Source organism: Phalaenopsis equestris, unplaced genomic scaffold (assembly GCF_001263595.1).
Source record: "Phalaenopsis equestris unplaced genomic scaffold, ASM126359v1 Scaffold202437, whole genome shotgun sequence".
NCBI lineage: Eukaryota > Viridiplantae > Streptophyta > Magnoliopsida > Asparagales > Orchidaceae > Phalaenopsis > Phalaenopsis equestris.
The window spans coordinates 19,164-46,512 of record NW_018222140.1 but is presented as its reverse complement, the minus strand read 5'-3'; the positions used below and the strand labels follow the sequence as shown (position 1 = coordinate 46,512).

At 32.8% G+C, this 27,349-nt stretch overlaps 1 protein-coding gene across 2 annotated transcripts; it reads right to left on the bottom strand.

The window, feature by feature from the left end:
• LOC110036092 (protein ABHD17B-like) lies at positions 1 to 22,523 on the bottom strand. 2 transcript variants are annotated; one of them, XM_020740450.1, is made up of 5 exons: positions 21,195 to 22,523; positions 12,008 to 12,044; positions 11,446 to 11,682; positions 11,316 to 11,363; positions 1 to 626 (listed from the first exon to the last, which is right to left on the bottom strand). In XM_020740450.1, the coding sequence occupies exons 1-5, from the start codon at positions 21,503 to 21,505 to the stop codon at positions 243 to 245; spliced, it is 1,017 nt and encodes a 338-aa protein (XP_020596109.1). In that variant the 5' UTR covers positions 21,506 to 22,523; the 3' UTR covers positions 1 to 242. The 2 variants fall into 2 exon arrangements, with proteins under 2 accessions (XP_020596109.1, XP_020596110.1); XM_020740451.1 differs by having other exon boundaries at positions 11,479 to 11,682.
• Positions 22,524 to 27,349: the final 4,826 nt, after the last annotated feature.

The following is a 27,349-nucleotide window of genomic DNA, read 5'->3' as shown; positions in this document are numbered from 1 at the left end:
CATTAGCATTCAACCGGACGACACTGCATGATGGCACAATCTGCTAAAATTTTGAGAAAGCATTCAAAGAAGAATCATCTGAAATAAAGAAAATAAAATGCCACAAATAACACGCATTATATCAAACCCATCTTCATCTGTGGTGTAACTGAGATCATTGTTTCCGCCTCCTTACAGCATTATAAAGAGGTTGAAGGGGCCATTAGTTCCTGAACAGATAGAAAAACCTGTCATCATCACAACTAGCTATTTAGCCCACAACAGTTGCAGAAATATGATGATCCTTTCCAGCAACCCAAAGAAATGAATCCATTCCAACTGCAGCAGCAGTTTGAGCAGTTTGGCTTCTGGATTCTAATACTGCAGCAACAATTTGCTGTGAAAGTAGTAGTACTTTTGATATCAGCTCCAGGCCTTCGAATAGAACGGCGCAGCTTCTTAAGCCTTTGCACTGTGGTAACATTTTCCATCTCCTTGATGAACTGGGAGAGGTGGACAATGTAGTCAGGGTAGAGCTCGAGATTGCAGTGTGTACCACCTTTGATCCACAAGGGATCGTAAGGCTCTCGAGCCAACTGCCACAGCTTATTTCCATGATGCCAGTTCACAACTTCATCATCAGTTCCCTGGACATGAGCAGACAGTTCAGAATTATGATTAAGCAAATAAGAAGACAAAGATCAAGCAAGTTCTAGCTTTGCACGACACTGTTGCACTAGTAGTTAGGCAAATTAGTGGAGTATTTGAAGGAGTTATGTTTGGTTACATATGTTATATAAAATAGCGTTTCTATCCAAACAATATAAATGACATTTTAAAGTTATATTTTGATGACATCTAGATGCCAGCCTGATGCAGGTCTGTCCCCACGATCCCTGTGTACACGAGATCGAGATCAGGATTGGGATGAAATCCCTTCATTGGAGATATAGTAGGAGAATCTCCCGGCTACTGGCTGCTGCAAGCCTTTGTGAGCCCAAATTTTATATTATATTGTATAAAAATAGGATTATTCTGTTTGGGAAAATTTAATTTGTGTAATTTATATATTGTTTCTCTCGTTTCAACTTTGAAGAAGTGTTATATCATTTTCTTCATGCAAGTGGTGTGTATTTACAAGGTGGCAAATCCCTTGTTGTTCGTGCTTGCCAATATCACTGCTTCGCTGTGTTTTCTGCCGTCTTTCCCCCCATCCAACAGCCGTCATTATCCTTTTGTCCTCCAAACAACAGAAACTTTGTATATTCTCTTTGTCTTGCCTTTCTATAACATCTCACCACTATATATGATCCTTTTAACAACTTAGAAGGGATCCTAGAATGGCTTTAATTCATATCAGAGCTAAACGCTAACTTCAATTCCCAATTCTAATCCTAAGCCGCCCAACCTTAGATATACAATCATACCAAGGAGCAAGTCACCATGTTGTCAATGGGAAACCCTCAATGAAGTGTTCAGGAGCTTGATATGGAAGATATGCATTGAAAAATCTTCCAATTGTAGCAAAGACGTACAGATTTGAAAGAAGGCAATATGGGAAAGTCGCCCATAACAACAATAATAATCAACCGGATGAGGAATTCTCCAACTGCAACAGAGACATGTTTATTTTGAAAAGTAAACACAAAAATCACTCATAACAACAGCGGTAACCACACAGATAAAAGAGATGATGAAAAGGAACCCTTTCATCAAGAAGCCTCAAGGAATAAAGAACTAATGCTGGTTATTTCAGTGTTTAATATAAAAGGAGAGAGTGATTTTGGAGTGAAGTTTGATTGATTTGCCTAATTTTAACAATAGTATAGATTCGGATGAGTTCATTGTGGACTTTAGATAGTGGAATTGGTATTCTGCGTACAAGGACATTCCACCGAATGGAAGGGTAAAGCTAGCAACCATTAAATTAAAGAATAGTGATTTCCTCTAGTGAAAAAACTTGAAGCGCTTGCGCCAGCGTGAGGCAAAAGGTAAAATCATGACCCGATCCAAGTTTAAAAAAAAATGTAATGCGAGTTACCTCCTAGCACACTAACAACAACAACAACAAAAACTTTATCCCACTAAGTGGGGTCGGCTACATGAATCCTTTTTCTCCATTGCATCCTATTAAGTGTCATATTTTCAGTTAATTCTAATAAATTAAGATTACTTTATATACAATATGCCCAAGTCATCCTAGGTCTACCTCTGTCATTCTTAACATAAGTTGAATCTAAAACATCTACTCTTCAAATCGGATCACAAGATGGTCGACGTTTAATATCACCAAATCATCTAAGACAAGTCACTCTAATTTTTTTCATCAAATTAATATATTTTTGAGACTTCACGATTTGCAGCAAAATGGCCTATCAATAAGGAAATACATTACTAAGCTTTTTTGAAAAATTTTCGATTAAAAATAAGCTCTAGTAGCTTTCATTTGAATACAAGATCAAATCATTTAGAGTTCGTTCTTAGTAGAAAGTTGTAACTTTTGTAAGCCTATTATATTTTATCCCGAAGCTGATTATATTGTTCCTGTCTTAAAATCAATTTCAGAAAAGATACATAGAAAACTCCAAAATTTATAACTCTCTCCTAATCCTAATTAGACATCCTCCATTTCGATCCATCTTTAATATCATGATATTTTGTTTACTATGGATAAAGTTCCCAAGGGTTGAAGTTAAAGATCATGTTCTCAACAAAAATTCAAGATCCTCTTTCTAGGCTACCAATACCTCAATATATCTTCCACTATTCAATTGGGCTCAGTATTTCCCCTACACACTTCTACCACCTTAGAAGCCCATTTCGTTGTTCATTGAACATAATTGATCAAACATATACACCTCACACAAATTTTGATATCAGAGGAACAAGTTGGACATCTAAGAAGGTTGCAACTAGTTGAGACTACAATACTTAGAAGCTCAGAGAATGTATTTGGATATTAAGAAACTCATTTGTATACATATTATTATTAGGTTGTATATTTGCATTTTTGGCAAAAACATATTTCCATCATAGTTTTAATAGAATTTTTCTTTGAAATAATGTCTCAATTTAAAGAGTATCATCACTTTATAAAGGAACTTAAGAATTCACTGATCAAGTTGAAAGCCAAATATCAAAGTAATAATTTTTGCATGCCAATTAAAAATAACACAAATGTTTAACTACATGAAAAAATCATGAAATATTTTTTAAAACAACTGTCATAACTTTAACCCACCAATCATCACCATATGTTTTTAATGACTATTTCTACATATAAGTTACCTTGTAGTAAAACCTTATGGTAAAAATGCTCATATGATCATTCCAATAATAGTATAAACTAGCAAATACTTTTAAGCTAACTCATTTGCAGAAACTAAAAGACCACCCTTACCATGGTGACATGATTATTCATCTACAACTACAAACATTCCGCCCCCTTACTTCATATCATAACTGTCCAGAGAAACACAGTATTGTCTGAAAGGAAAATTTGAAGCTATTATGAAGATACCAAAGACAACATTTTATGTTTATTGTTATATTTATTTTAATTTATATATGTTGTCTGATAAGTGTGCAAAATAGTGTGAATATATGATATTTTTATAATATTTCTGTCCTATTTTACATTTTTTTATGATATATTCTGTCGGTGTGCATAATACAGGCGGAGCACACCTTTTAGAGGACAACTGCAATTTTTAACAACATGCTAGCATCAAATACATAGCGTCGTGGCGCTTGTTTGATAGCACCCCAAAGCCGATGTAATCGTGCCACAATGCCCTGAGAGGTATTTTTAATGTTAAAAAACCTAAAAGCAAGATGTTACAGCACCCGAAGTAAGTTCTCCAAGGTTCTCCGACCCCCTGAAAGGCAGTGCATGCGCCCAAATAAAAAATTAGGAATCAGAGATCACGAAACGCAATGCTCGGATCCAACGCCTTCTCTCCCTATAGTAGCAACGAGTGCCACATAATTAGGGTTGTCAAAAAAGCTCGTTGTTCGCGAACAGCTCGTGTTCGACTCGTTAAGCAGCTCGTGTTCGGCTCATTCGTTAAGCCTAACGAGCCGAACACGAACAAATTTTTAAGCTCAAAATGTAAACGAGCTGAACACGAACAACAGTTTGTTCGCTCGTGTTCGACTCGAAATGACTCGAAAAAAAATTTATATAACTTTTTATATAACAATATATTACATATAGTATATATATTTATGTCTAAGTTTAAATCATATCACCTCATGTGGCAATGTAGTTAGTGTTTTTTTTAGTATATATTTGATCCAGATTCGAATCTCACACTTTACATCTATTTTTCTCAATTTAAGTTTAACGAGTCAATTTCGAGAAGAACACGAGCCGAACACAAACACAAATATTTAAATCGAGCAAAACATGAACACATTGTTTGCGAGCCGATTTCGAACACGAGCTATCTCGAACGAGCCGAACACGAGTCAAGCCTGAGCTCGCTCAAGTTCGGCTCGTTTACATCCCTACACATAACAACGTCTTTATTGCTCAGCACTAACTTAATTTTGGGGGTTCCAGTGACGATTTCGCCCGATTCCTATATTAAGGCTTATTTGGGATGACGAAGAGGATGTTTGACAAGCATTTGGAGTCTTTAGCATTTTTTTGTGCATTCTTAATCTAGGGTGGAGTTAGATCTTATATTGAGCAACATTTGCAAAGAAAGCAAGTGAAGGACTTATTTGGAAAAGAAAGTGCATAGGAAAATGATAGTATTATGTGATTTATCTATACAATTATTTTTCTTGTGGACTCTATTTTGTTTTCAATGACAATGCATGTTATCTTTACACTAATCATGTGGAACTAAATAAGTAATTTATTTGAGTTGGTCACTTAAAAGTCACGTGAATCCATGTTAGATCTAAAGGATATAGAAGTTGAAGTGATGTTTTAACTTTCTAAACCTCATTTACAGTTTAAACGGGCCATTTCGGTTGTTAAAAATTATTATAAACTTGGACTATCGTAACAAAACTAATAGCACAACTAAATTAAAACACAAATATTTTATGGAATATGAATATTGTCAAATAGTGTTTGAAATCAATTTAGGGACATATGGAATCTTAGAATCTTTGCAGAGTTAAGGGAACTTAACTTTACTATGAGATTCTAATGCTTGATATGTCTCATAAGAGAATCAGAACTAAATTTATCCCTGATTGACAACTGCTTTAAGAAAATCTCACGGATAATTATTAAATGTTGCATGAACTAATTCAAAAAAATTAATCAAAACATTAGAGCACATTTGCCCCTTTAGATTAGGCACTTTTAAATTATGAACTTTTAGAAAAAAAAATTATAAATCAAATCCTTTAAAATAAATTGAAAATTAATAATTTGGTAATTAACTATTTTTAGATTCAAGTTGTTCTCAATGAAATCGATAACACAAACTCAAAAATCTAAATATTACTTGATCGACATGTATACTTGCATGATTGATATATGTATTATTGCACTACAGAACATTGTCAAATATTTTTTTGTTGGTTGTAAGCAATTGGGTGTGATAACTTGATCTTTTAAGATGTTTTATGTTATTTAGGAAGGACAATAACAAAAGGGACTTAATATTTATTTAATTAATAAACTAAGGCTAATTAATTAAATTGAATAGGAGATTACCTATGGGGAACAACCCCTCCTCTCTCCTCATCATTTCTGTCCCTTCAATTGCATGGTGGGCGTAAATAAGTGTGGTAGTTGTAAGTATTAAAACTATTGGCTTTCTATGGAATGAAATGAATGTTCCATTGAAGAAATTTTGTAATGAATTCCATTTGCTTATGGTTCGCTTGGTGGCAGGCCAACCAAGGAAGGATTTGGTGATCTTTCTTCATACACTTTGGAGAGTGGTTAAGCATTAGCCATGTGTTTCTTTCGTTTGTGTAGAATTTTTTGTGATTTTCGCCAGTAGTATAGGGAACTCTCTAAATTGTGTTGTGAAATTCCATAAAACATCTCCCAAATTTTCCCATCCAATTCCCACTCTAAGGATCGGCCAGATTCTAGGGTTTCCCTGGACTAATCTCTGTCCAACTAATATTAGGGTTCCTTAAAATCCAATAAAAATTGCTCAAAAATTCTCTGGTGTTCTTAATCTCTGTGTCTACATAATTCAAAATTTTCATAACTTTTCAACTGAAAAGAGCCTTTTTTTTCATCTAGTACATGCTTTGAATAGTGTTTACTCTAGAACCTATGTTCTATAAACTTGCCTGTAAAGAACCATCCAAATCAAAATAACATATCCAAAATTTTCAAAAATTTTGATATTAAAACCCAGCTCAACTAGCTTTCATTTGAATACAAGGTCAAGTCATTTGGAGTTCTAAGTAGAAAGTTATACTTCCTGTAAATACACTACCTCATTCTATCTAGAGGTTAATTCTGTTGTACCAGTCTTGAAATTAATTTCAGAAAAAATACAAAGAAAACTCTAAATATTATAGAACACTCCAAATCCTAATTATATAACTTCCACTTCAATCTGCATTTTGATTTCATGATATTTTGTTTGATGTGGAGAAAGTTTCTATGGATTGAAGTTAAAATTGTAATCCAGAAAAAAATCTAAGATCCTCTTACTAGATCACCACTACCTCAATATATCTAACTCCACTATTCAATTGGCATATGTATTCCCCCTCAAATCTTCTATCATCTTAGAAGAGTCCAATTAACTATTGATTAATTGTAATTCATCACTCAAATACAACTCACACCAAAGTTGCATGGAACTATCTTTTAAAAAAACAGATAGATCTGCACAGTGGATATTACTAGATTCAAATAAGCCTCGAAGAAAAGTTGAAGACTACTTTTAAGAAGTGCGATAAGTTATGAGTAGTTAGTCATGATATTTGGCTTGTATAATGCTCCCAAGCACTTTTATGAGGTTGATAAACCAGATATTCTGAGCCTTTATCAAAAAAATCATGGTTGTGTACTTTGATGAAATAACGGTGCATAATCATTCAGAGAAGCAATTGCAGCACCTATAATATGTTTTTTGACTTCTTCAGACATAGCAACTGTACAATCATTCAAAGAAGTGTCACTTTCAACCCCAGAGACATGCTTTTGTGGGTGTAATGTTTCAACAGTTGGCATTAAGATGGACGCAATTAAGATCAAGCTTATTATGATCTAGCCAAACTAAAAATCATTTACTCTGATACGTCAGTTTAATGGACCAACTTCCTTCTAATAGGAGATTCATTATTAATTTAAATTCTATTACAACACCTTTGATAGAGCTCTTCAAGGCAGGTATATTTTCATGATGAAATGAGGCTTTGGCTAGCTTTGATTTTTTGAACAAGTTACTCCAGCTTATATTCCAGCACTTTCAGATTTAGGTCAACTGTTTGAAGTGGACTTTAATACATTCAATGTAAGACTCAAAGCAGTATTAAGTCAAGGAGAACATCTCATGGCCTATTTTAGTTTGGAATCACTATTTATTTGCTAGTAAGTTCACCCACAACCCAAATCAAGAGCCCTTGAGATTTTTGGATAGCCAGAATAAGCTAAATTGGAGATATGCCTCGTGGGTAGATTTCATTTTCATTTATTTTGTGCTCAAGCACAAAAATGGGAATCAAAATAAGGTGACTGATGTTCTGAGCCGTCGATTTTGATTGATCACCACAATTGAATCAATGGTAATGGGATTCAAAGTGTTTGCAGGATGCATATGCCACTGATGAAGATTTTGAAAAGATTTAGGTTTGTTCTCAGGATAGATTTTATGAGCAGTTTGGGGAATCCCCTCCGGTACTTTATGGGCAAGAATATTAAGCAATCAGATTTGATTGTTCCTGAAATTAAGTTCGCTTGCCACCGATCTACTAGCAGCCCATAAGTCACATCCCTTTTGAGGTAGTATACAGGAAAAACCATTTCACACCATTAATATTAATACAAATACTATAAATTATTGAGCGCAATGATATAGATGTTGGAGGAAGAGAGAATCAGCACTACATAAGCAGATAATTAAAAAAAATGATCAAGCAAAACACAAAGTATAAAAGAAAAGCTAATGTATAAAAGAAAAGCTAATAAGTCTAGGAAAGCTAGTCTTCAAAGAAGGAAGTTTGGTATGAATTAGGTTGAATGAAAAGTTTAAAGCATATTCTATTGGGAAGTTCAAGCAAAGAACAGATGGTCCATTTAGAATCACCACGAGGATTAATAATAATGCCAATATTATTGATCTACCAAAAGACTGTATTTTTTATGCTATGTTTAAAGTCACCAACTTATCGCCATACTATGAGGTTCCAGATACGTCATGAGTAGAAGACGAAGCCTTTTCTATCCAAAAAGAGTGGTGTGATAGTGGTCCCTGCGATCCCCACATCCGCGGGATCGAGATTGGGACAAAGTCCCATCCCGTGGAAGTCTAGAATGTGATTTTCCAGCCTACTAGCTGTTGCTAGCCCTTGTGAGCCACATTTTTATATTATTTGAAAGGGAATTAAAATTATTTTGCTTGAGAATATTTTAAACATTTTGTTAATTTTTTATTGGGGGACTTTTACTTTGATTTATACAACTTAGAGATTGTTTATCTAATTTCAACTCTAAAAGAGTGTATTAACATTTTCCTCAAGCAAGGGATGTATCTATAGCTTATTCGGAAGGTGGTGGATATGCCTGTTGTTTGCGCTCTCCAAAGTCACCATTTGACTGCATTTTTGTTCTCATTACCCTTTGGACAGCAGCCACCATTATCCTTTTTTCCTCCAAACTGCACATAGTCTATATATTCTCTTCCTCTTGCCTTTCTACAACACCTTACTGCTAGATCCGATCCTCAGACACGTTCTGAGAATTCTAGAACAATGTCATAGCCAATATGCCCACATCTAAGTGCCATGAAAATATATTATTAATAAAATGTAGCAATAAAAATAAAATGTAATTGATATGCAATGCTTTGCAAAGTTATATAGTTAATGTCGCTATCTATAAAATATTATATGAAACAGTCATTAAGAATCAAGAAGGGAATTGATACTGTATGTATTAAACATATCTATTAAACGGGAACTGAAATTGCATTTCCGGATCCTGAATTCCAAGGAAGCCAACTAAAATGAATTTAGAAACCATGTCAACCATCTAAGAAGCCACCATACAAGTACCGTGTGCACCCACACCCAATAATCATTCCATGAAAGCAATATGAAGTTTATACTTAGTAAATAATAAAAGGCAAATGCCAGAATTCAGAAGAAAAGCAGAACATCCATAACGTGGGGAGGCTACTGGCAGTTCCGTGGACAGCTATCTGTGCCAGTTGGCCATAATGAGCTACTCTCTGATGAGTGATGAAATAAACCAGTTTTTTTTGTTTTAATGTTCATATATTATTTTGATAGTAATGTGCAAGAAAGGATAAAATATAAAAATTTGTGTTATAAAAATTGGTTTAAATGTATAAATTCAGAGAGCTGGGAAAAATATAAGATGGTCAATAGGGAATCTAAAAATTCAGCTTTTAATGATATTTATAATTGATTAGATACTAAATATGCTGATAAATATGCTGATATATATATATATATATATATATAAGCCAAATAAAGAGAAAAGAAAAATAAAGATTTAAAGAAAGATGTTCAACATAGGTGGATAAGCTATTTTAATAAAGTTTTTAAGCAAATGATTGACTTTAGTGATTTTAATATTGTTAACAATTAAAAAATGTTTTTCACAATTGCATCAGAAAAAAAAGGGAGTTGAGGAGGCTTTAAAGAAAACAATGGTGGAAAATTAGCAGTATCCGATGACATCCCAAATGATATGTGAAAATATTTGGGAGATTTGGGAGTTTCTTGATTTACTAAACACTTTAATATTATTTTAGAAACTAAAATGATGCCTGAGTGGAGGAAGAATATTTTGGTCCCCATCCTTAAGAATAAAGTGGATGCACACACTCTTGCAAATCATAGAAGAATTAAGTTAATGTGTCATACTTTAAAATTATAGGAGAGGGAAATTGAACATAGGTTAAGACGAGATATAATGATTTCTCAAAATTAGTTTGTATTTATGTCAGGCAAGTCTACTAATGGAAGTTATACATTTATTGAGAGGTTTGATGGAGGAGTACAGGGAGAATAAGGAGGATCTACATATGATTTTAATTGGTTTAGAAAAAAAGCTTACGATAAGGTTCCAAGTGAGAGAGATCTAAAGAAGAAAGGTGTTGATATGACTTATATTCAAGTCATTAAAGATATGCATACTAGAGCTATTACTTATGTTCGAACAAAAGGATTGACCAAGTATTTTCCTATTTCAATTGGATTACATCAGAAAGCGACTTTAAGCCCATATCTTTTTGCTTTAGTTATTGATGCTCTTACTAGACATTTACAGGAGGATGTATCTTGCTGTATGTTTTTCATTGATGATATCCTTCTTGTGAATAAGATTAGACAAAGAGTTCAGGAAGAACTTAAATAATATAGGTCGACATACGAGTCTAAAGGCCTTCGTTTTAGATCTAAAACTAAATACATGAAATATAATTTTAGTCGTAGTAGCTCTAATGGCAGAGTTGTAACTATAGGTGATCAAATCATTCAAAGGAAGATAGCTCAAAGTGATGGTGATATAAATGTGGATGTTATTAGTAGAATTCAAGTTGGTTGGTTGAAGTGGATGAATTAGGCTTATTGTGTGGTAGAAAAGTAACGCTGAGATTGAAAAGAAAATTTTATAGGATTGTGGTGAGACCTGCAATGCTCTATGGCGCAGAATGTTGGTCATTAAAAGAGAAGCATAAAACAAAGTTAGGTGTTGTTGAGATGAGAGTGTTTAGGTGGATGAGAGGCATGACACTTCGAGACAAAATGTGAAATGAATATATTTGTGATAGGGTTGATGTAGCTCTAGTTACGGACAAGACAAGAGAGAGTCGTCTTAGATGGCTTGGTCACATTAAACACCGATCATCTGATGATCCTCTTTGGACATTAGATGTTTTAGATTCGAGTTATGTTAAGAAAGGTAGAGATAGACCTAAAAAGACTTGGGCATTTTGTATAAAAAAATATCTAAATTTATTATAATTAAATGAAAATATGACGCTAAATAGGATGCAATGAAGAAAAAGGACTTATGTAGCCAACCCCATTTATTAGGATAAAGGCTTGTTTTTTGTTCTTCTTCATATATTATTTTAAATAATCTAAAGCAGTGCAAAATAAAAAGAAACCGAATCAGAGAAAAAACAAAAAGTTTGCAACCAGCTACATACATGGATTACAAGTACCGGGCATTTCACCTTCTTAATCTTGTTAACATTCTGCACATAAAAAAAATAACAATTTAAACAGAGAATTATGTGTATATGAATTAAGAAAAATGTTGCCAAAGCCAAAACTCACTTTATAAATATCCATGCAGAATGAGAAATTTACATGACATAGAACCCGGAGGCCGGATAATATTGCACTATGAAGCACAACACCTCTCAGTCTTGGCAAACGCGCTGCCAAGTGTAATGTGGGTCCACTACCAAGGGATTGGCCATACAGTATTAGATCTTCCTGGTTCACTCCATATTCAGTTTGAAGGCACTCATAGATCGCTTCTATGTCTGCATAAGTGTTGTACTCACTTGGCTGGGCGTCAAGAAAAGAACATAAGAACTATACAGGATATTTATTGAATTTATACGAGCACAAAAATATAGAACCACTCAGCATAAAAAATTATAAAAACATCGGAGCTAATTGCAAATAGAAAAAACACTACTGCATATGAACAATGTTTTAAAAATTTTGAACCCAAGCTCCAATGGTAGCATGAATATATTTATTGAAGACATTGTGAGAGCCTTTCGCTAATGATTTGGAATTAGTTAGTTTCATAAAATGATAAACAAGAGAAGTTGTAATTTCAGTTAAGGGCCTCGCTTTCTAGTGTTAAGACTAGAGAAAGTTGTACCTTACCGGACGAAGCCCCATACCCCGAGTAGTCATATCTGCAAAGTGAATAATTTATTCAGTTGATACAGTTAAAGCAAAACTAATTGTTTTCAAATTAGCATTAAAAAACAGCATTTAATGCAAAAGAGGCAAATATTAAATGCTAATCTTATCAAAATTTATTGGACTTGTAATTATAATCTAAATAAGAAATAATAAAATATTAAATGCTAAAGGATCACATTAAATTGATTAACCGTATCCACAACAAAGAATAGAGGAAGGTAGATTGCTTATACCAGAAGGTGGAGTTATCCAAAATCTTTGCTTTCGTGAACAAGTGCACAGAATCGAAAGCCAATGAAGAGAGAAATGTTCACAATAAAGAACCTGAAGCATCATCATCATGGAGCAACCTATTAGCCCTTTAAGTTTTTTTCCTTTTTTTCTTTAAGCCAACTATTAGCCCTTGACTTTATGAATGATACTTTAGGTGATGGATCTATTTTTACATTTCATTTTGCATAAAATCTAACCAATTTATCAGATTATTTTCTTCCCAACCACGCCACATTAGTTGTACAAACCTAACTTATTGCCATATCTACTACCATAGTTGTACATGCCCATATCACTACAATAAACTTCCACTATATTTTCTTCAGTAGTTAAAAATTACAATTCTCATCATATATAAAATTATAATTATTTCTCATCCTATGCTTCCATATTTTATCAGACATCAATCTATTTCTCATCCTATGCTTCCATATTTTATCAGACATCCATATTTTATCAGACATCAATCTTAGCATTCTCATTTTTATTGAACTCCACCGAGTTATCAGCTACATCTTTATGGCCCAAGACTAAAATCCATATAAAAAATCTAATATATTTAAACTTTACTAAAATTTGCATGTAACATTCCATGATATTCTCAAACTATATTTTACTAACTCTGTCACTTTTCAACTTTTTTCTCAAATATTCCAATTTGCGCCATCTTTAAAAGATAACCAACCATCTACACTTTCATTTTGTATTGATATTAAATATAATCTATTGTGAAAGCAAAAAGATATGAAATAATTAACCTTGATGAATACTACTGTAGTTCAAACTCTTTATTAGCACAAATACTCCTAATACTAATCACAGATCCATCAAAAAAATTTTAGTAAAATCAACAAATCTTTGATACATCACAAATATTAATAACATCAACCTGCTTTTGATATATATTTTATCCTTCTATTGGTTAACATAGAAAAGTAAAGAGAAAAGAGGGGAGCATGAGATAATAAAAGAGAACAAAAGAAGCTAGCAGTTCGGAGACAAAAAAAAAAGGAAATCTCATTTTATGCAATAATAATTCAATACTTCAAACTAGCCCTATGGACACCTATTTATGGTGAGAGAGTTCTATGGTCAAGTAACTTTAAGAAATTGCAATTCAAAAATATAAAAGCATAACAAATAATCATAATAAAACAAAATACAAAATTTTCAAAATACAAATGCTAAATAAAAATATATATTGTTTGATTAATCATTTCTTCAATTCCAAACATAAATTTGAATCAGGTGACCATCATTAACACTCCTGCGGTTTGAAGCACTCCATGGGGAGTCAAACTTAAGGTAAAAATCATGATGGGTTCATGCTCATAATGATATACACATGGGTCATCGCTAATGACCTCTCCATTGGCTAAATAACACATTTTGCTGAAAGGACCAGATATAACCTTAACTGACAAAATTTGCTTAAGTAGGACTGGCGAAGAGGGCATAAACAAAATTAAAATTGGCATTGCTGGCATGGATACTCGTAGGAACATTTTGAGGCTTAAAGTGCCTCTACATGGTATTATAGATCCTTAACATTAAAAAACGGAAAAATATTAATGTAGAAAGGTTAAACAATCATACATTCATTCGGTTTAAACTTTCTTAAGTATTTTTGAGAGAAGTGGGAATTAGGCATGGAGTATATTAAAAGAGCAATGTGAGAAGCATATTCAACAAAAATATGAACACGTAATTACTTTTATTATATTCTTGTGACTTCATATGAGCATACACTTAATTTCATAATTTTCATTTCATTTTCCACTTTAACATCAGAATGCAACTTAAGCATATGCTCCGCAAAATGATGAAGCAAATTTAGAATATGCATGCACGAGTAAGGGTACAAAATCTATCGGCTTCCTTGGTTTTGCTCATAAATTCACAGGACGATTTTTAGTGGAAGTGTTGATGAAGCCGTTGTAATTACATTCGGCCACTAGACAAAATACATTCTAATCTCCTAGACTCTTCAACTAAAACAATCCAATAAAATTTTCTGGACTTCTATTCACAATTTAGTCAAGGTAATGTACTTGTATATATATTTTCAAGTCATAGCACACACTATGTAGAGATTTCTGTGATTAATTGTGTTGAAATGTTATGTTTCTTGTTTAACTTTATTTTTTTTTACTTCAGTACTAATCCTGTTATTTATCAAGTGATATGGAAAATTTACTATTATATATGAGTTCAGTCTTGTAAATTCTTTGCTTACACATGTTATTTTTCTTTTTTTATTGAAATTTCTCATATGACATATGTAGGATAGAAAATAAATAATGGGAGAGGAGGGGTCGGAAATATACAAGGTAATTGACTAATTGTGAATTATATACATATACTTTAGACATTACTGTGTAGTAATAAATCATAATAGAACCTTAAATTTAAAAATATTTATATAATAGCTTAAAAAGTAAAGCAAATATTTAATTAAAAATTGGATTTAAAGTTAATTTAATAGTAATTTGACATCTTTTTTTCCAATTGCTCTTGTATTTAGCATAAAAGTATTAAACAATTGAGAAAGTGAGTATGTATATAACTAGTTAATCAGGATATTAATGTCCATAATTCTCAACTCAAATATTCAAACTGAAACTTCAAGTTTAAAATGAATTATAATATTTTTTAATAAACATTTATAAGTAAACAAAAAATATAATTAAGGGGAGATTAGACATCCAAAATCAATAAATGCATATTTAACCAGGTATAATAATTCTAGGTGAAAAAGAAATGAAAAGGAGAAAAATAAAAAGAAAATTTTAAAGAATTAAATCTTAAAAGATAGAATAATTATAGTCAGAAGACATTTGAGGTTAAGCATATAAAAAAAATCAAAATATAGGTGTCTAATTCTTTTATGGTTTTATAAATCTTTAAACGATTTTTTAATAACTTTCTCAGGCATTATATTCAAGAGAAGATTAATGAATTTTGGGTATAAATTAACTAACTTAAATTTATCTTTGATTAAAGAATTTATTTAAGACAAACTGAATTAAGTGCTTCCGGATTCATTATACTAGAGAAAGAGATAATTGAAGAAAGGCTAAACTTTTATGAATTAATGAAAATCCACTTCTTTAATGATATTTGTATTTTCAAAAGAGATTATATGATATAATTAAGGAATTAGGAATTCATCAAATTATATACTAAATAGTTCAATTAAGTCTAATTTTAGATATGAGATTATTTAGGGCAAGTAAGTTCTATGTTTGGGGGAATTTTGATGTGCAGTGTAAATGTGATTTTTCATGTTATGTTTTAGTTTATTTTTATGTTATTTTATGCTTTTGAAAAGTGTTTGTGGTATATTTTGCAAGATATAGGTCAGAAGATTAATGGGAGATCAAATGAATTAAAATGAGCTAAGAATAGGACAAACGCCCAGGCGGCAGAGGAACGACGCCCAGACGCCCAAAATCTTGGATTCAAGCCAGCCAAAGACAAAGGACCCCAAAAATGGGCGCTGGCCTTGTAGTGCCCAAGCGCCAATCTAGAGCCTAGGCACTCGAAGCCCTAATTTGACAGTGTTTTAATTACAGAGGGCTTAGAAAAGGAGCATTAGATTCGTAGTACCCAGGCACTACAATATACCCTAGTTGTCCAGTCACACTTATTGATAGTTTTGAAGGTTCACATACATCCTTTTGCAAGGGAAGAGTTAGATTTGTGAATGTCGAACCATTCAGGAGATATGTGGTGAAGGATAAAGGCTCTAAACTTGCTTAAGTGTGGAAAAACAATTGTGAGGGGGACTGTAAGGGATTTTTTTGTAATTTGCTCATGTAAATCCACTAAAACTCTAGGAGGAGGAAGGAAGCCTAAATTTTGTCTTTTAATTGCTTTGATGAATGTATGTTTTGTTGTTTCAAGGAATGAGTAGTGAGTAGATTTTATTTTCTCCTTTGAATTGGTATTGGAGAATCTTGTGTTTAACTTTTATATTGTGATTAAAATTAAATTACGTTGTAGTGATGTTTTAAAGTTCTACTCTTCATTGATTTTCAGTGACCAATTAATTAGTTAAAGTATTGTGATCGAGTTGTGTGGAAACAAGCAAGTGAAACAGTTATGTTAACTCACACTGACTTGGAAAAATAAGGATATTGCATTTAAGTTAATGTAATTGTTGAAAAAAATTTAGAATTCGGAAAAATCATTTGATCTAGGAAACTAAACCTATTTATATTCAAAACCTTCTTAAAAATCGGGGAGAGAGTAACGAGAGAATCTATTCCTGATTGTCACCCACAATTTCATCATATGGTTAAGCCTAAATTTCCAAGTTCCAATTTGGAGAGGAATCATTCAAGTGATAGAAAACCTCACAATTATCTCAGTATTAACTTAGATCATTTTTTTGGGTAAGATTTATGATTAGTAACTTTGAAATTCACTTAATCTTCAATCTTTCAAGCTAAGCAGACAATTAGTAAGCTAGAACTTTGACTTAAATAGAAATTAAAATAGCAACTCCTGGAATTGATACGCATACTCTAATTTCCCATACAACTTGATTGAAAAGTATACTTGCATGATTGTCGGTGCTTCATAGCATTTAGGACATCACAAGTATCAATCGGGCATCATGCTTTTATCTTTCCTTTTGTCTAAGGAAAACTTTCGAGTAAAATTCATACCCATTACAAAGAGCCATCGCATTCAAACTCATAGGTTTTGATTGGAACCAATAAAAATGAAATGAATGAAGTGGAACCCAAAGTACTTCTTTTATTGATTATAAATTTGTAGTCATTGATTTGAGTTTTTCAAACCTTTTTTTTTTTTTTAATTTCACTGAAATTAGTAAAATAGAAGTTGGAAGAATTAAAGAAATGAAATGTGGAAAAGTAGTAGAACCTGATAATATTCCAATAGAAGTGTAAAAATATTTAGGAGATTTCAAAATTCCTTATTTTGCTAAACTTTTTAATATTATCTTAAAAATTAAAAAGACGTCTTAGTCTAAAATGAGTCTATTGGTTCATATTTCTAAGAATGAAAAGGATACACAATAGTGTGCAAATTATAGATGAATTAAGTTAATGTGTCATATATTAAGCGCAATTGAACATTGGTTACGACGTAATACAAGAATTTCTCAAAATCAGTTTGGTTTCATGTCGGGCAAGTCTACCATGGAAACTATACGTTTAATGTGAGATTTGACGGAAAAGTATAGAAATTACAAATGATTTTTGTTGATAAGGTTTCATGTCGGGCAAGTCTACCATGGAAACTATATGTTTAATGTGAGATTTGACGGAAAAGTATAGAAAGTACAAATGATTTTTGTTGATAAAGAAAAGGCTTATGATAAAGTTCCAAGAGAAGTACTTTTGAGAGTTCTTGAAAAAAATATTAATATTCAAGTCATTAAAGATAAGTAAACTAGAGATGTTACTTGTTTTCAAACACAGAGGGCTGACCAAGTATTTTCCTATTTGAGTTGGATTACATTAGGGATTGGCTTTAAGCACGATATCATTTTGTTTTAGTTATGGATGCTCTTACTAGATATTTACAGGATGATGTGTCTTAGTGTGTTTTTTGTTGATTATATCATTCATGTGGATAAAACTAAAGAGGGCTCAGGAAAATTTTGAATCATGGAGGTCAACTTTGGAGTTTAAGGATTTTTGTTTGAGTAGATCTAAAACTAAAAACATGGAATGTAATTTTAGTAATAGTATATGTAACAATTGGTGATCAAGTCATTGAAAGGAATAAACATTTTAGATATCTTGTGTCTATAGTTTAAAGTGATGATGATTTAGATGGAGATTTTATTAGTAAGGCTGTCAAAAAATTTCTTTATTCGCGAACAGCTGGTGTTCAGCTCGCTAAGTAGCTCGTGTTCGATTCGTTCGTTAAGAACGAGCCAAACACGAACAATTTTTTTAGCTAGATTTATAAACAAGTCAAACAAGAACAAATGCTTGCTCGTTCGTGTTAGACTCGATTTCGCTTGAATTAATTAAATAAAAAACAAATAGTGTTAGTGTACTAGTTTTATATTAAATTTATATATTATATTTAAAAAAATATTAAAGTTTATCAGATTTTAATTAATTTTATTTAGTATTTAAAATGAAAAATAAAATTCTTATATTGAATATATAAATACATAAGAATTATGTGGAATATTGGCATATATGCAAATGCCTTAATAAATTTGGGTTCGGCCCCCGCCCACTGTGGGGAACATCAAACATAAAAAAAAAATTGTTTCATATATAAATATACAAAATAATTGCATGATATGTACGTAAATGCCCAAAAATATTCCCTCTACTCAACGCCTCCACCTCACTAACTTAATCCCACATCGTACATTCACAAAAAAAAAAAAAAAATCTCATGATGTTTAAATGATGAACCTCCGGTTTGGATGAGGCACTAGAGCAGCTGAGTGGTTGTGTGTCTGTGCGTGACTGACTCAGGGTATAGCTGAAATGAGCTGAAATGTTTAATAATAAAAATTTTCAGATTTCCAATATCTTGGGAAATATGTAAAAATAAAAATATTATTATTTCTGATTTCTCATATTTTGAGAAATATTTAATAATAAATAAAATTGGAGCTATACGAGGTGAAATAAATTAAATATTTAAGTTTACGTTTGAGAAGTTCAATTCGAGTAGAATACGAGTTAATTTGAATTTAATCAAAATGAACATGAACGAGGCTTTTCACGAGCTGTTTCGAACATGAGCTCATTTTGAACACAAATGTTTCAAATGAGCCTAACACGAACGAACTCTGAGCTCTCTCATGTTCAGCTCGTTTACACCCATAGTTATTAATGGAATTCAAGTGGGATGGTTGAAGTGGAAGAACGCGTTGGGCTTATTGTGTGATAAAAAATTACAACTTAGACTTAAAGGAAAATTTTATAAGATGATAGTGAGATCCGCAATGCCTTATGGCATATAATGTTGATATGTAAAGGAGAAGCATAAAATTAAGTTAAGTATTGTTGAGATGAGAATGCTCAAGTAGATGAGTGTTGTAGCACTGAGAGACAATGTGAAATGAATATATCCACGAAAGGGTTGGATTTAGCTCCAATGGCAAACAAGATTAGAGAGTCGCCTGATGGATTAGTCACATTAAGCATTGACCATTTGATGACCCTATTTCGATAAGTAGATGTTTTAGATTTAACTTATGCTAAGAAAGGACATTAAGCATTGACCATTTGATGACCCTATTTCGAAGAGTAGATGTTTTAGATTTAACTTATGCTAAGAAAGACAGATGTAGACCTAAAAAGACTTGGACATGCTGTATAAAAAATGATCTTGATTTATTAGAATTAAACGAAAACATGACAATCTATAGAATACAATGGAGAAAAATAAAAAATGACCTTGATTTATTAGAATTAAATGAAAACATGACAATCTATAGAACACAATGGAGAAAAAGGATTCATATAGATAAAGGCTTGTTGTTGTTGTTTTTGTCAGATTCTCAAAATCCAAGCATAATCTTCAAGTAGTGATGGAACTAGAATTTAAAGTGAAAAAGAACAGAAAGGTTTAAAATATTCATGATTGTTACATAATTTAAAAGTAAGACTTCTATATTTATATAGCTACATAAATCTTTTTTAAATCAATGGCAGACAAAAACTCACCCAACCTTCTCAAGTTTCATTCATTTCAGAACACTACAGCCATTTGGAACTCTATACAATTTATAAACAAATATGCCAAAAAATGCTTAACAAAATACGATAATTGTAAGATCAAAAAACCTGATTATTTATTTTAGGAAGGCTAATGAAGCTGATGATGAGCATAACACGCAGCAAGTGTAATGCCAATAAAAAAGAAAGAGCTTTTTTTATTTCTTCAAAATTGCTTTCAGGATAGAAAGTCAGACAGGTCAATTCTGATTCAAAAAACAATGTAGAAGCCATGAATATGACAAACTCAGTAACGGTGAAAAAATCAATAGATTTTAATGTTACCGTTTTTTTGTTGGTTATAAAAAATAAAAACACAAGCTTGCATTTGCCCATATAATATAAAAGACTATTACCATTACTTTAAACATGCCAGGTTGAAGCTTGTTGCATTCTGGAATTACAACTTGCTCTTAACCATGGAAAAACTTGATTTAGAAATAAAGAAAGAAAATAAATAGCATAAAAGACATTTGTGCATTAAATTACAGTTGTATATTTCTCATGGACTACAATAAGCGGCATTGTGGAAAAGTAAATTGCATACTGATGAAAATGATGGAAAAAATGCTCCATGTGCTCCTGATTATCATTTAACCCTAACAAGTTCATTAAACATAACTTCTAGTTTTTACTCCAATTTTATATCAAAAATATCATGTGTCACAAAAGTGTTGATTTCAGAAATGAAATTGCCATTCTATGAGAAACTTTCATGCATATCTAGATTAGTGGTGCACGTCTATTTCGCTGAAAATTAAGAAATTAAGAAAAATTAAGAAATTAAGAAAATATGTAATTTTTAACTAAAACAAGAACTGGCCTTCACAAATTGAACATCTGTTGAGTTTATCAGGATTAATAATAATACCTTTGCCAATGGGATTAAATAAACCGCATGTATTGCTGATGAATAACCAACAATTTTAATTATTTTCAACCAGGATTGTTGCCAAAGTGATTTTTGCAAAAGATAACTCAGCTTTGCAGAACAAAGCAGAAAGAAAATATAAACCATTTTGCCAATTTTACAAGCATAAAGTCATTTCAAAAGCCAGCCAAATTGGTAATTGGGCAAACATAATGGCATGTGTATGCTAAACAATCAAATCCATAAACTACCATATAGAAACCACTAACCCCATCAAATTAACCCTGAGATTGACCTTGAGCTGAGCAAAGAGTTCATAGAGCTGTCCAAGATCAGTAGCATTGCCATGGGAGTAAAGGACTGTGAGCCTTGCATATGGATTTCTGAAATAGAATGCAACAATCTTATTCCCTCTTCTGTTGTCGACCATTAGCACATCCATGGAGGGGTCCCTGGGAATGCCAGTAACCAACAGCTTCCCTCCACAAGCTTCATCATTCCTGATGCCATAGGTTGGTGGATGTGGTGGAAAGAAGGCAAACTTGGCTGCTAAATCCGAAACTGAGCATCCCCACAACATTGAGGAAAGTCCAGCTCATTGACAAAGGGGAAATTACGAAGAATGCGCCTAAAAATTTTCTGAGCCTCGCTGAAAGGGGAGCTTTTTAAAAATGGATTTTTTGTCGAGGGATTGAAAATCGAAGGAAGATAACCGACTTCATGAAAAAACAAGTGGGGAGCTAAGGGTTTGTAAGCAAAAATGAGTAGTAGTTAAAAAAAGAAGGAAGAAAAAGATGGGGCTACGCTGGTATGTACCCGCGGATCCTCAACTGAAAAACAATATAGAGACCAATAAAAGATTTTACATGCCTCATGTTCAAAGCAGAGGTTTTTGGAAGTGGGTTTGATTCAAGTGAGTAATCAAGCATCCATTAAGTCAATTGCTTGATTAAAAACTAGGTATCCGCCATAGCTTGTGGTGAAGAAGGCAGAGCGGGAAAGAAAAAGAAGGATAGCTAGGATTTTAGCTAAAAAACCTCTCCCTCTCCCTCTCTCTCTCTCTCAATATCTTCCCTCTTTCTCCCCTAATGTGAATGATTAAGGCTTATAAGAAATCGGTCATTGAAGAAGAGCATGAAATTTAAACAGCTTGTATTGGGTTGAACACAACCTTCTTGCTGGAATGTAATCGGAAGAAGGTAACAAGGCAACAAAACAGATGAGCTGCACAATGGTGAAGACTGCTGCTAAGGATCCTAGTTAAATTTGACATTAAAATCAGGGTTTTGCTGACGAACATCCAGAATGAGAGTAGAGGGAGATGGCATGGCATAGCAAGGAAAATGGAGAATTGCTAGGCCTCCCAGTAACTCATTCTCCGCTGTTCCACTGATGAAATAGATCAAGCGTGCCTGCCTTGTAGGTAGTTCGCGGGTTGTCACGTAGAAGATGGTTAGGGCTACGGGTACACTAGGGTTTTTGATAAATCTCTCTCTACCTCTCCACAAAGATTCGGTTTAACCAGCGTGCTCCAGTTTGCCGAGCTTGAAGGTGGGATAAGGACATCAAAAGGCTTCTTCAATTCTCTTGTTATTTTGGAAGCATTAAATATTTTATATGATTAGTATTTAAATTTTGGAAGTATCAGACTGCTCTGTTGCTTTTTTTGTGGGATGGCGTTTCCTCAAGCCTCGTAATTGAAGCTCAAAAAAAAAAAAAATTGAAAGAGTGGTTTTTTTTTAAAATTTGAAATATGTTTTAATTATTAATTTTTAAATAATTGTTCGGATTTCTCTCCTTTTTTCAGCTTCTCAAAAATTAAATATACATCAAGTATTAATTTTAAAATGAGAGTTCTATAAAGTAAATAACATCAACAGCCAAACAAACCGCATTGCCTGTAATTTAATTGAGAGGTTCTTATAAAGTGGAAAGAGACGAAATCCCATTACTCACTGCCATTGAATCTGGTCAAGAAAAGCTTATCGAGAATGGTGACATATAAATGCAGTATTTTATTTTTTAATGACAAAGGTTTAGCGCGGCACTTCTTGAATTGAGGTGAGAAGTGTCCGAAAGTTCTCATTTATCAAAAAGTTTGTTTTTAGTTTCCGTTAGATCTGAGTTTTTATTGTGGTATCTAAATTCTAATATATTTATTAATAGGTTGATCGAAGTTTGATTTAAGGTCTGTTTGGGGCAGCTTATTCGGTGCGGTGGTATTTTGAAAACACACTTGGTCTGTTTAGGTAAACTGTGTTTTGGCAGCTTATGCTTTTTCAAAACGCCGAAAACAGCATTTTCACGCCGCACCTATCTAGGTGCAATGACAACTTTCTCACAACGGTCTGGCTTTTCTAAAAAAAAAAAGAGTTTTGTAATAGCCACCGCACCTAAATTATCGATTGAGTTTTTATTGTGGTATCTAAATTCTAATATATTTATTAATAGGTTGATCGAAGTTTGATTTTTAAGCTATATTTAAATTTTTTTCATGTAGTGATTAATAAATTTTAAATGAGTTGTTTCTTGAAAAAAATAATAATTTTTTGTTTTGAGCTTTTTCAAGTTTAACAAGTGAGATAGATGTCAATTGATCAAGGTTTATAAACGAGGCTTATGTTATCTAACTGAACTTGTTAATTCTACATCAAGCATTAACAGAGCTTTATTTCAATTTAAAAATTCAGATGAGTGTTTCTGATAAAAATTGTAATTAGGGTAAATTTTAAAATTATTAAATTTATTTAAATAATTGTAATATGTATGCTAAATTAAGTAATATATATTACACTCCCATTAAAATAAATATTTGCATATAAATAAATGTCTACGGGTCCGAGGACATAAAAGGCAATCTCCGTCACCTAGCCTCAACTCAACGGAGTCTCAATTTCCACATGCTTGATAGGAAAAATGAGTTCTCATCAACAAACATAGTGCTTTTGCAACAGCACAAACTATCCAAAATCTCATAATGACATGTGTTGTCAAAGTCTTGTCTTTTATATGATTATTTTTGTAGCAGCCCTCTAGCCTAAATATGGTGTGGAGTCTATACGTAAGATGTGCCCTACTTAGAAAAAGAGGAAGGACTCACACTCCCTTGCTCTCTCTCGCTTTGGTGCTCTTGATCTAACAAGAATCAACTTCTTTGCTTCTTTCTCTCAAACAAGCTCCGTCTGGTTGGTGCAAGGACACGAGCATTTCAGGATTTAGCATCATCTAGGGTGCATTGAGTGTGGATCTTGTCACAAATCATATGAGAAGCTTTACATGTAAACGAAACATATGCATGGGAAGCTTCGATCAACATGGATTGCACACAAGGGTTCATAGTCTAGTAGATGAACATGTTAAGAGATCAGATGATGGTGATGATTTGGGAGGTATTGAAGCATGTAACTAGAGTTACGCCTAAGGTCTAGATGCCATCTAGATTGTTCGAATCTGCACTTCATACAGATGAGTTGGCAATAGTTAGAGCCATGAGGGTTTTGCCATTAACTCCCATGGAGGAAGACGGTATGACTTATTACCCAATCAGGAAGAGTAAACACTTTCAGGTAGTGTAAAGGAGATGAAGAGAGAAGGAGAAAATAAAAAAAAAATGAATCACTAGAAAACACTTGTCAAGTAAAATTACAGATGCTTAGATACCAAAAAAGCCCAAGATTCCCCCTTTAGAATCAAATCAAGAAGGTTAGGCCATGCAAACCAAGTGGCATCTTCAAGTTGGAGACATGCCTGTTGAGATTTAATGATGCTTTGGAATGTAAGTTGCTTTTATGATCCTAAAAGAATTAGATCTCCATCGGTTTAGCAGTTCGCCCATAGGAACCATCACATCTTACACGGAGTTCAAAAACTTCTTTAATATGCAATTCGTTAGTGTGCACAAGTCAAAGAAGATCTCACAGGCCTTGTGAGACTTTGTCAAGAGACCTAGGAGAGTTTTAGGAGGTTCATCACTTATTTACAATAATAATTACAAGAGGTTGAGCAGTTAAGCCATTGGTCACTCATGTTGTCCTAGCACAAGGCAAAAGAGAAGGTCTGTTAAAATATGCATTTGTCCAACTACATCTGGAAACTTTAGATAGACCATCTGAGCTGGAAACAATCACTTGTATACTGACGAGTAAAACTCCCTATCAATTTTTTTTAAAACCAAATAATAGTAGCAGATAAACTAGTTTGGAACATTTCATCATGAGACACAGAAAGGACATGAAAGTCACTTTAGTTGGAGAGGTCTGCGAAGAATTTTTGTGAAGAGAAGAAATCGCCCTAGAGGTCGAATCAAGGAAATATCAATGGAAAGAAGACAAGTAAGATGATCTAACCCTCCCAACCATTTACCTACAATAATTCTATTAAGAATTTCAATAACGGAGGTTGTCGAGTCCATCCAAAATAAACATTATTTTAAGAAATCGATGCAAATTAGAGCAAGTCTCAACCTTCACAGCTCAAATAAGTATTGTGTGTACCATAAAGATCATGGTGCATGATAAGAAATTTTGACACCTTTGAAACCTGATCGAAGAGCTAATCAAAGAGGAAAAGTTGAACTAATTTATAACATTCGATGCAAATACTAGAAGGCAAGGAAAGGTGCCCTCAAAAAAAGTTTAAAACAAGCTCATATCGATGTAAGTTGTCCATATTGCTTGTATTGTGCCAGCTATTTAGAAGAAGATGGACTTGAGCTCTCGCTAGTCTATCCTTAAATGACATAAGTCAAGAGAGGTGAACTTTATAATTGCCTGGAGGTCTTTAATAGCATCATAATCCCCAAATATCTTTAGTTACGAAGATTTACTAGTAAATGAAAAACCTTACTAAGATGTTATAGTGGTTACCAAATTAGATTTTAATAACCAGATTGGAAGCATCTGATTGATAATGTAGAATAATTAATGTTTTTTTATATGAGGTATAGGATAATATGTGGAACTTACATAAGTTGTTAACCCGAAGATTGTTGTATGGGTTTTTGGGAGAGAGGAAGAAGACATGTAAATTCAGTTCCTTATTAGTGAAGCATAAATAAGAGGAGAAGCAGTTTAGAGTAATGGAAACTTTTATGATAGTTCTTGATCTCAATACTTATAGCTTAATCTTTAGAATTCCTATCTGAAATACCTTGTAGGCCATGGTTTCTACATACCGCATGGGATGAAATTCCCTAGAGGAGGAGAAATGATAAATATAAGAGAAGATTTGGAATAATCAAGAAATTAATATTTGAAGGCTATAAAAAGCATGCAAGAATATTTCTTACAGCTCATCACACAAAATAGAAGGAAGTTGGAAGTGACAAAAGTTATTCAAGAAGTCCCCGCATTTGAAGAATGAACAAAAGGAGCCTTTTCAAGTTTTCTCTTACTTTATCATTGAATTGAAAGGTAACCTAATTTTTATCTTAGGAGAATATTGGAATGAGTTTTATTAGACAACATATGGCATGTTAGGAGCGAACCTTGGTGTAGCCTATCATTTTCTCAACATTAACCCATAAGTCTAATCTATTAAGTAAAAGATAAGGAATGTGGTGATGTGGTACATGGGGGTGGTCCCATCACTAGATCTCAAGATAAAGGAGGTGGCCTAACATATAAGTTAAATCTAAGGCTAAATCAAGCTTGAGAGGATGGTCCCGATATTCTTTCTTATATGTAGAATTTAAGAAGTTGACTCCACTACTTGAAGATTTTAATCCCCAGTAATGACACCGAAAACTTGATCCCAAGCAAAGTAAGACTTCAATTATATTTCTAGGGATTCTATGCAAGTATATTATCAAGTAATATAGGATTTTCTGATTAAGCCTCGAATATCGATCCCACAGAGATCGAGGTTAATCACGGCGACTTTCAAGAGAAATTCAAGTTTAGAATAACACGCCCTAGCTTGGAAGATCGATAAAAATTTGGTTTTGATTTTTTCCTACAATTATCACTACATTACTACTTCTACTTCTAAATTAAAATACTTAGTGAAAATCAAAAAGTGGGATTTTTAATATATTAAAAGTACTCTTCCTCATGCAATGAAAGTAGTAACATGTGTAAAAGTAAAACAAGTACTGAGAGAGACTATGAAAAATAGGAGAAATTATATTCTTTACCGTTACTAGAGATACTATAAAGAACATTAGTTAATCTAAAGTTTGAATAGTTCTGAAGACGGGCTAGGTGATACACCTAAAATATATAGTATTTTTAGACACATTTTTATACCTATTTTTGAGATATTACACTTTAATGGAAGGTATTTTTGTGTTTTTCTTGCAGATACAAGTAAAAATGGAAAAAAAATGCTTAAAGGAGTGAAAATGAATCAAATTTGGAGCAAAAAATGAAAATTTGTGCAAAAGAGTTTTGACACCTAAGCGCCAGATCCGGCGCTTAAGCGTCGG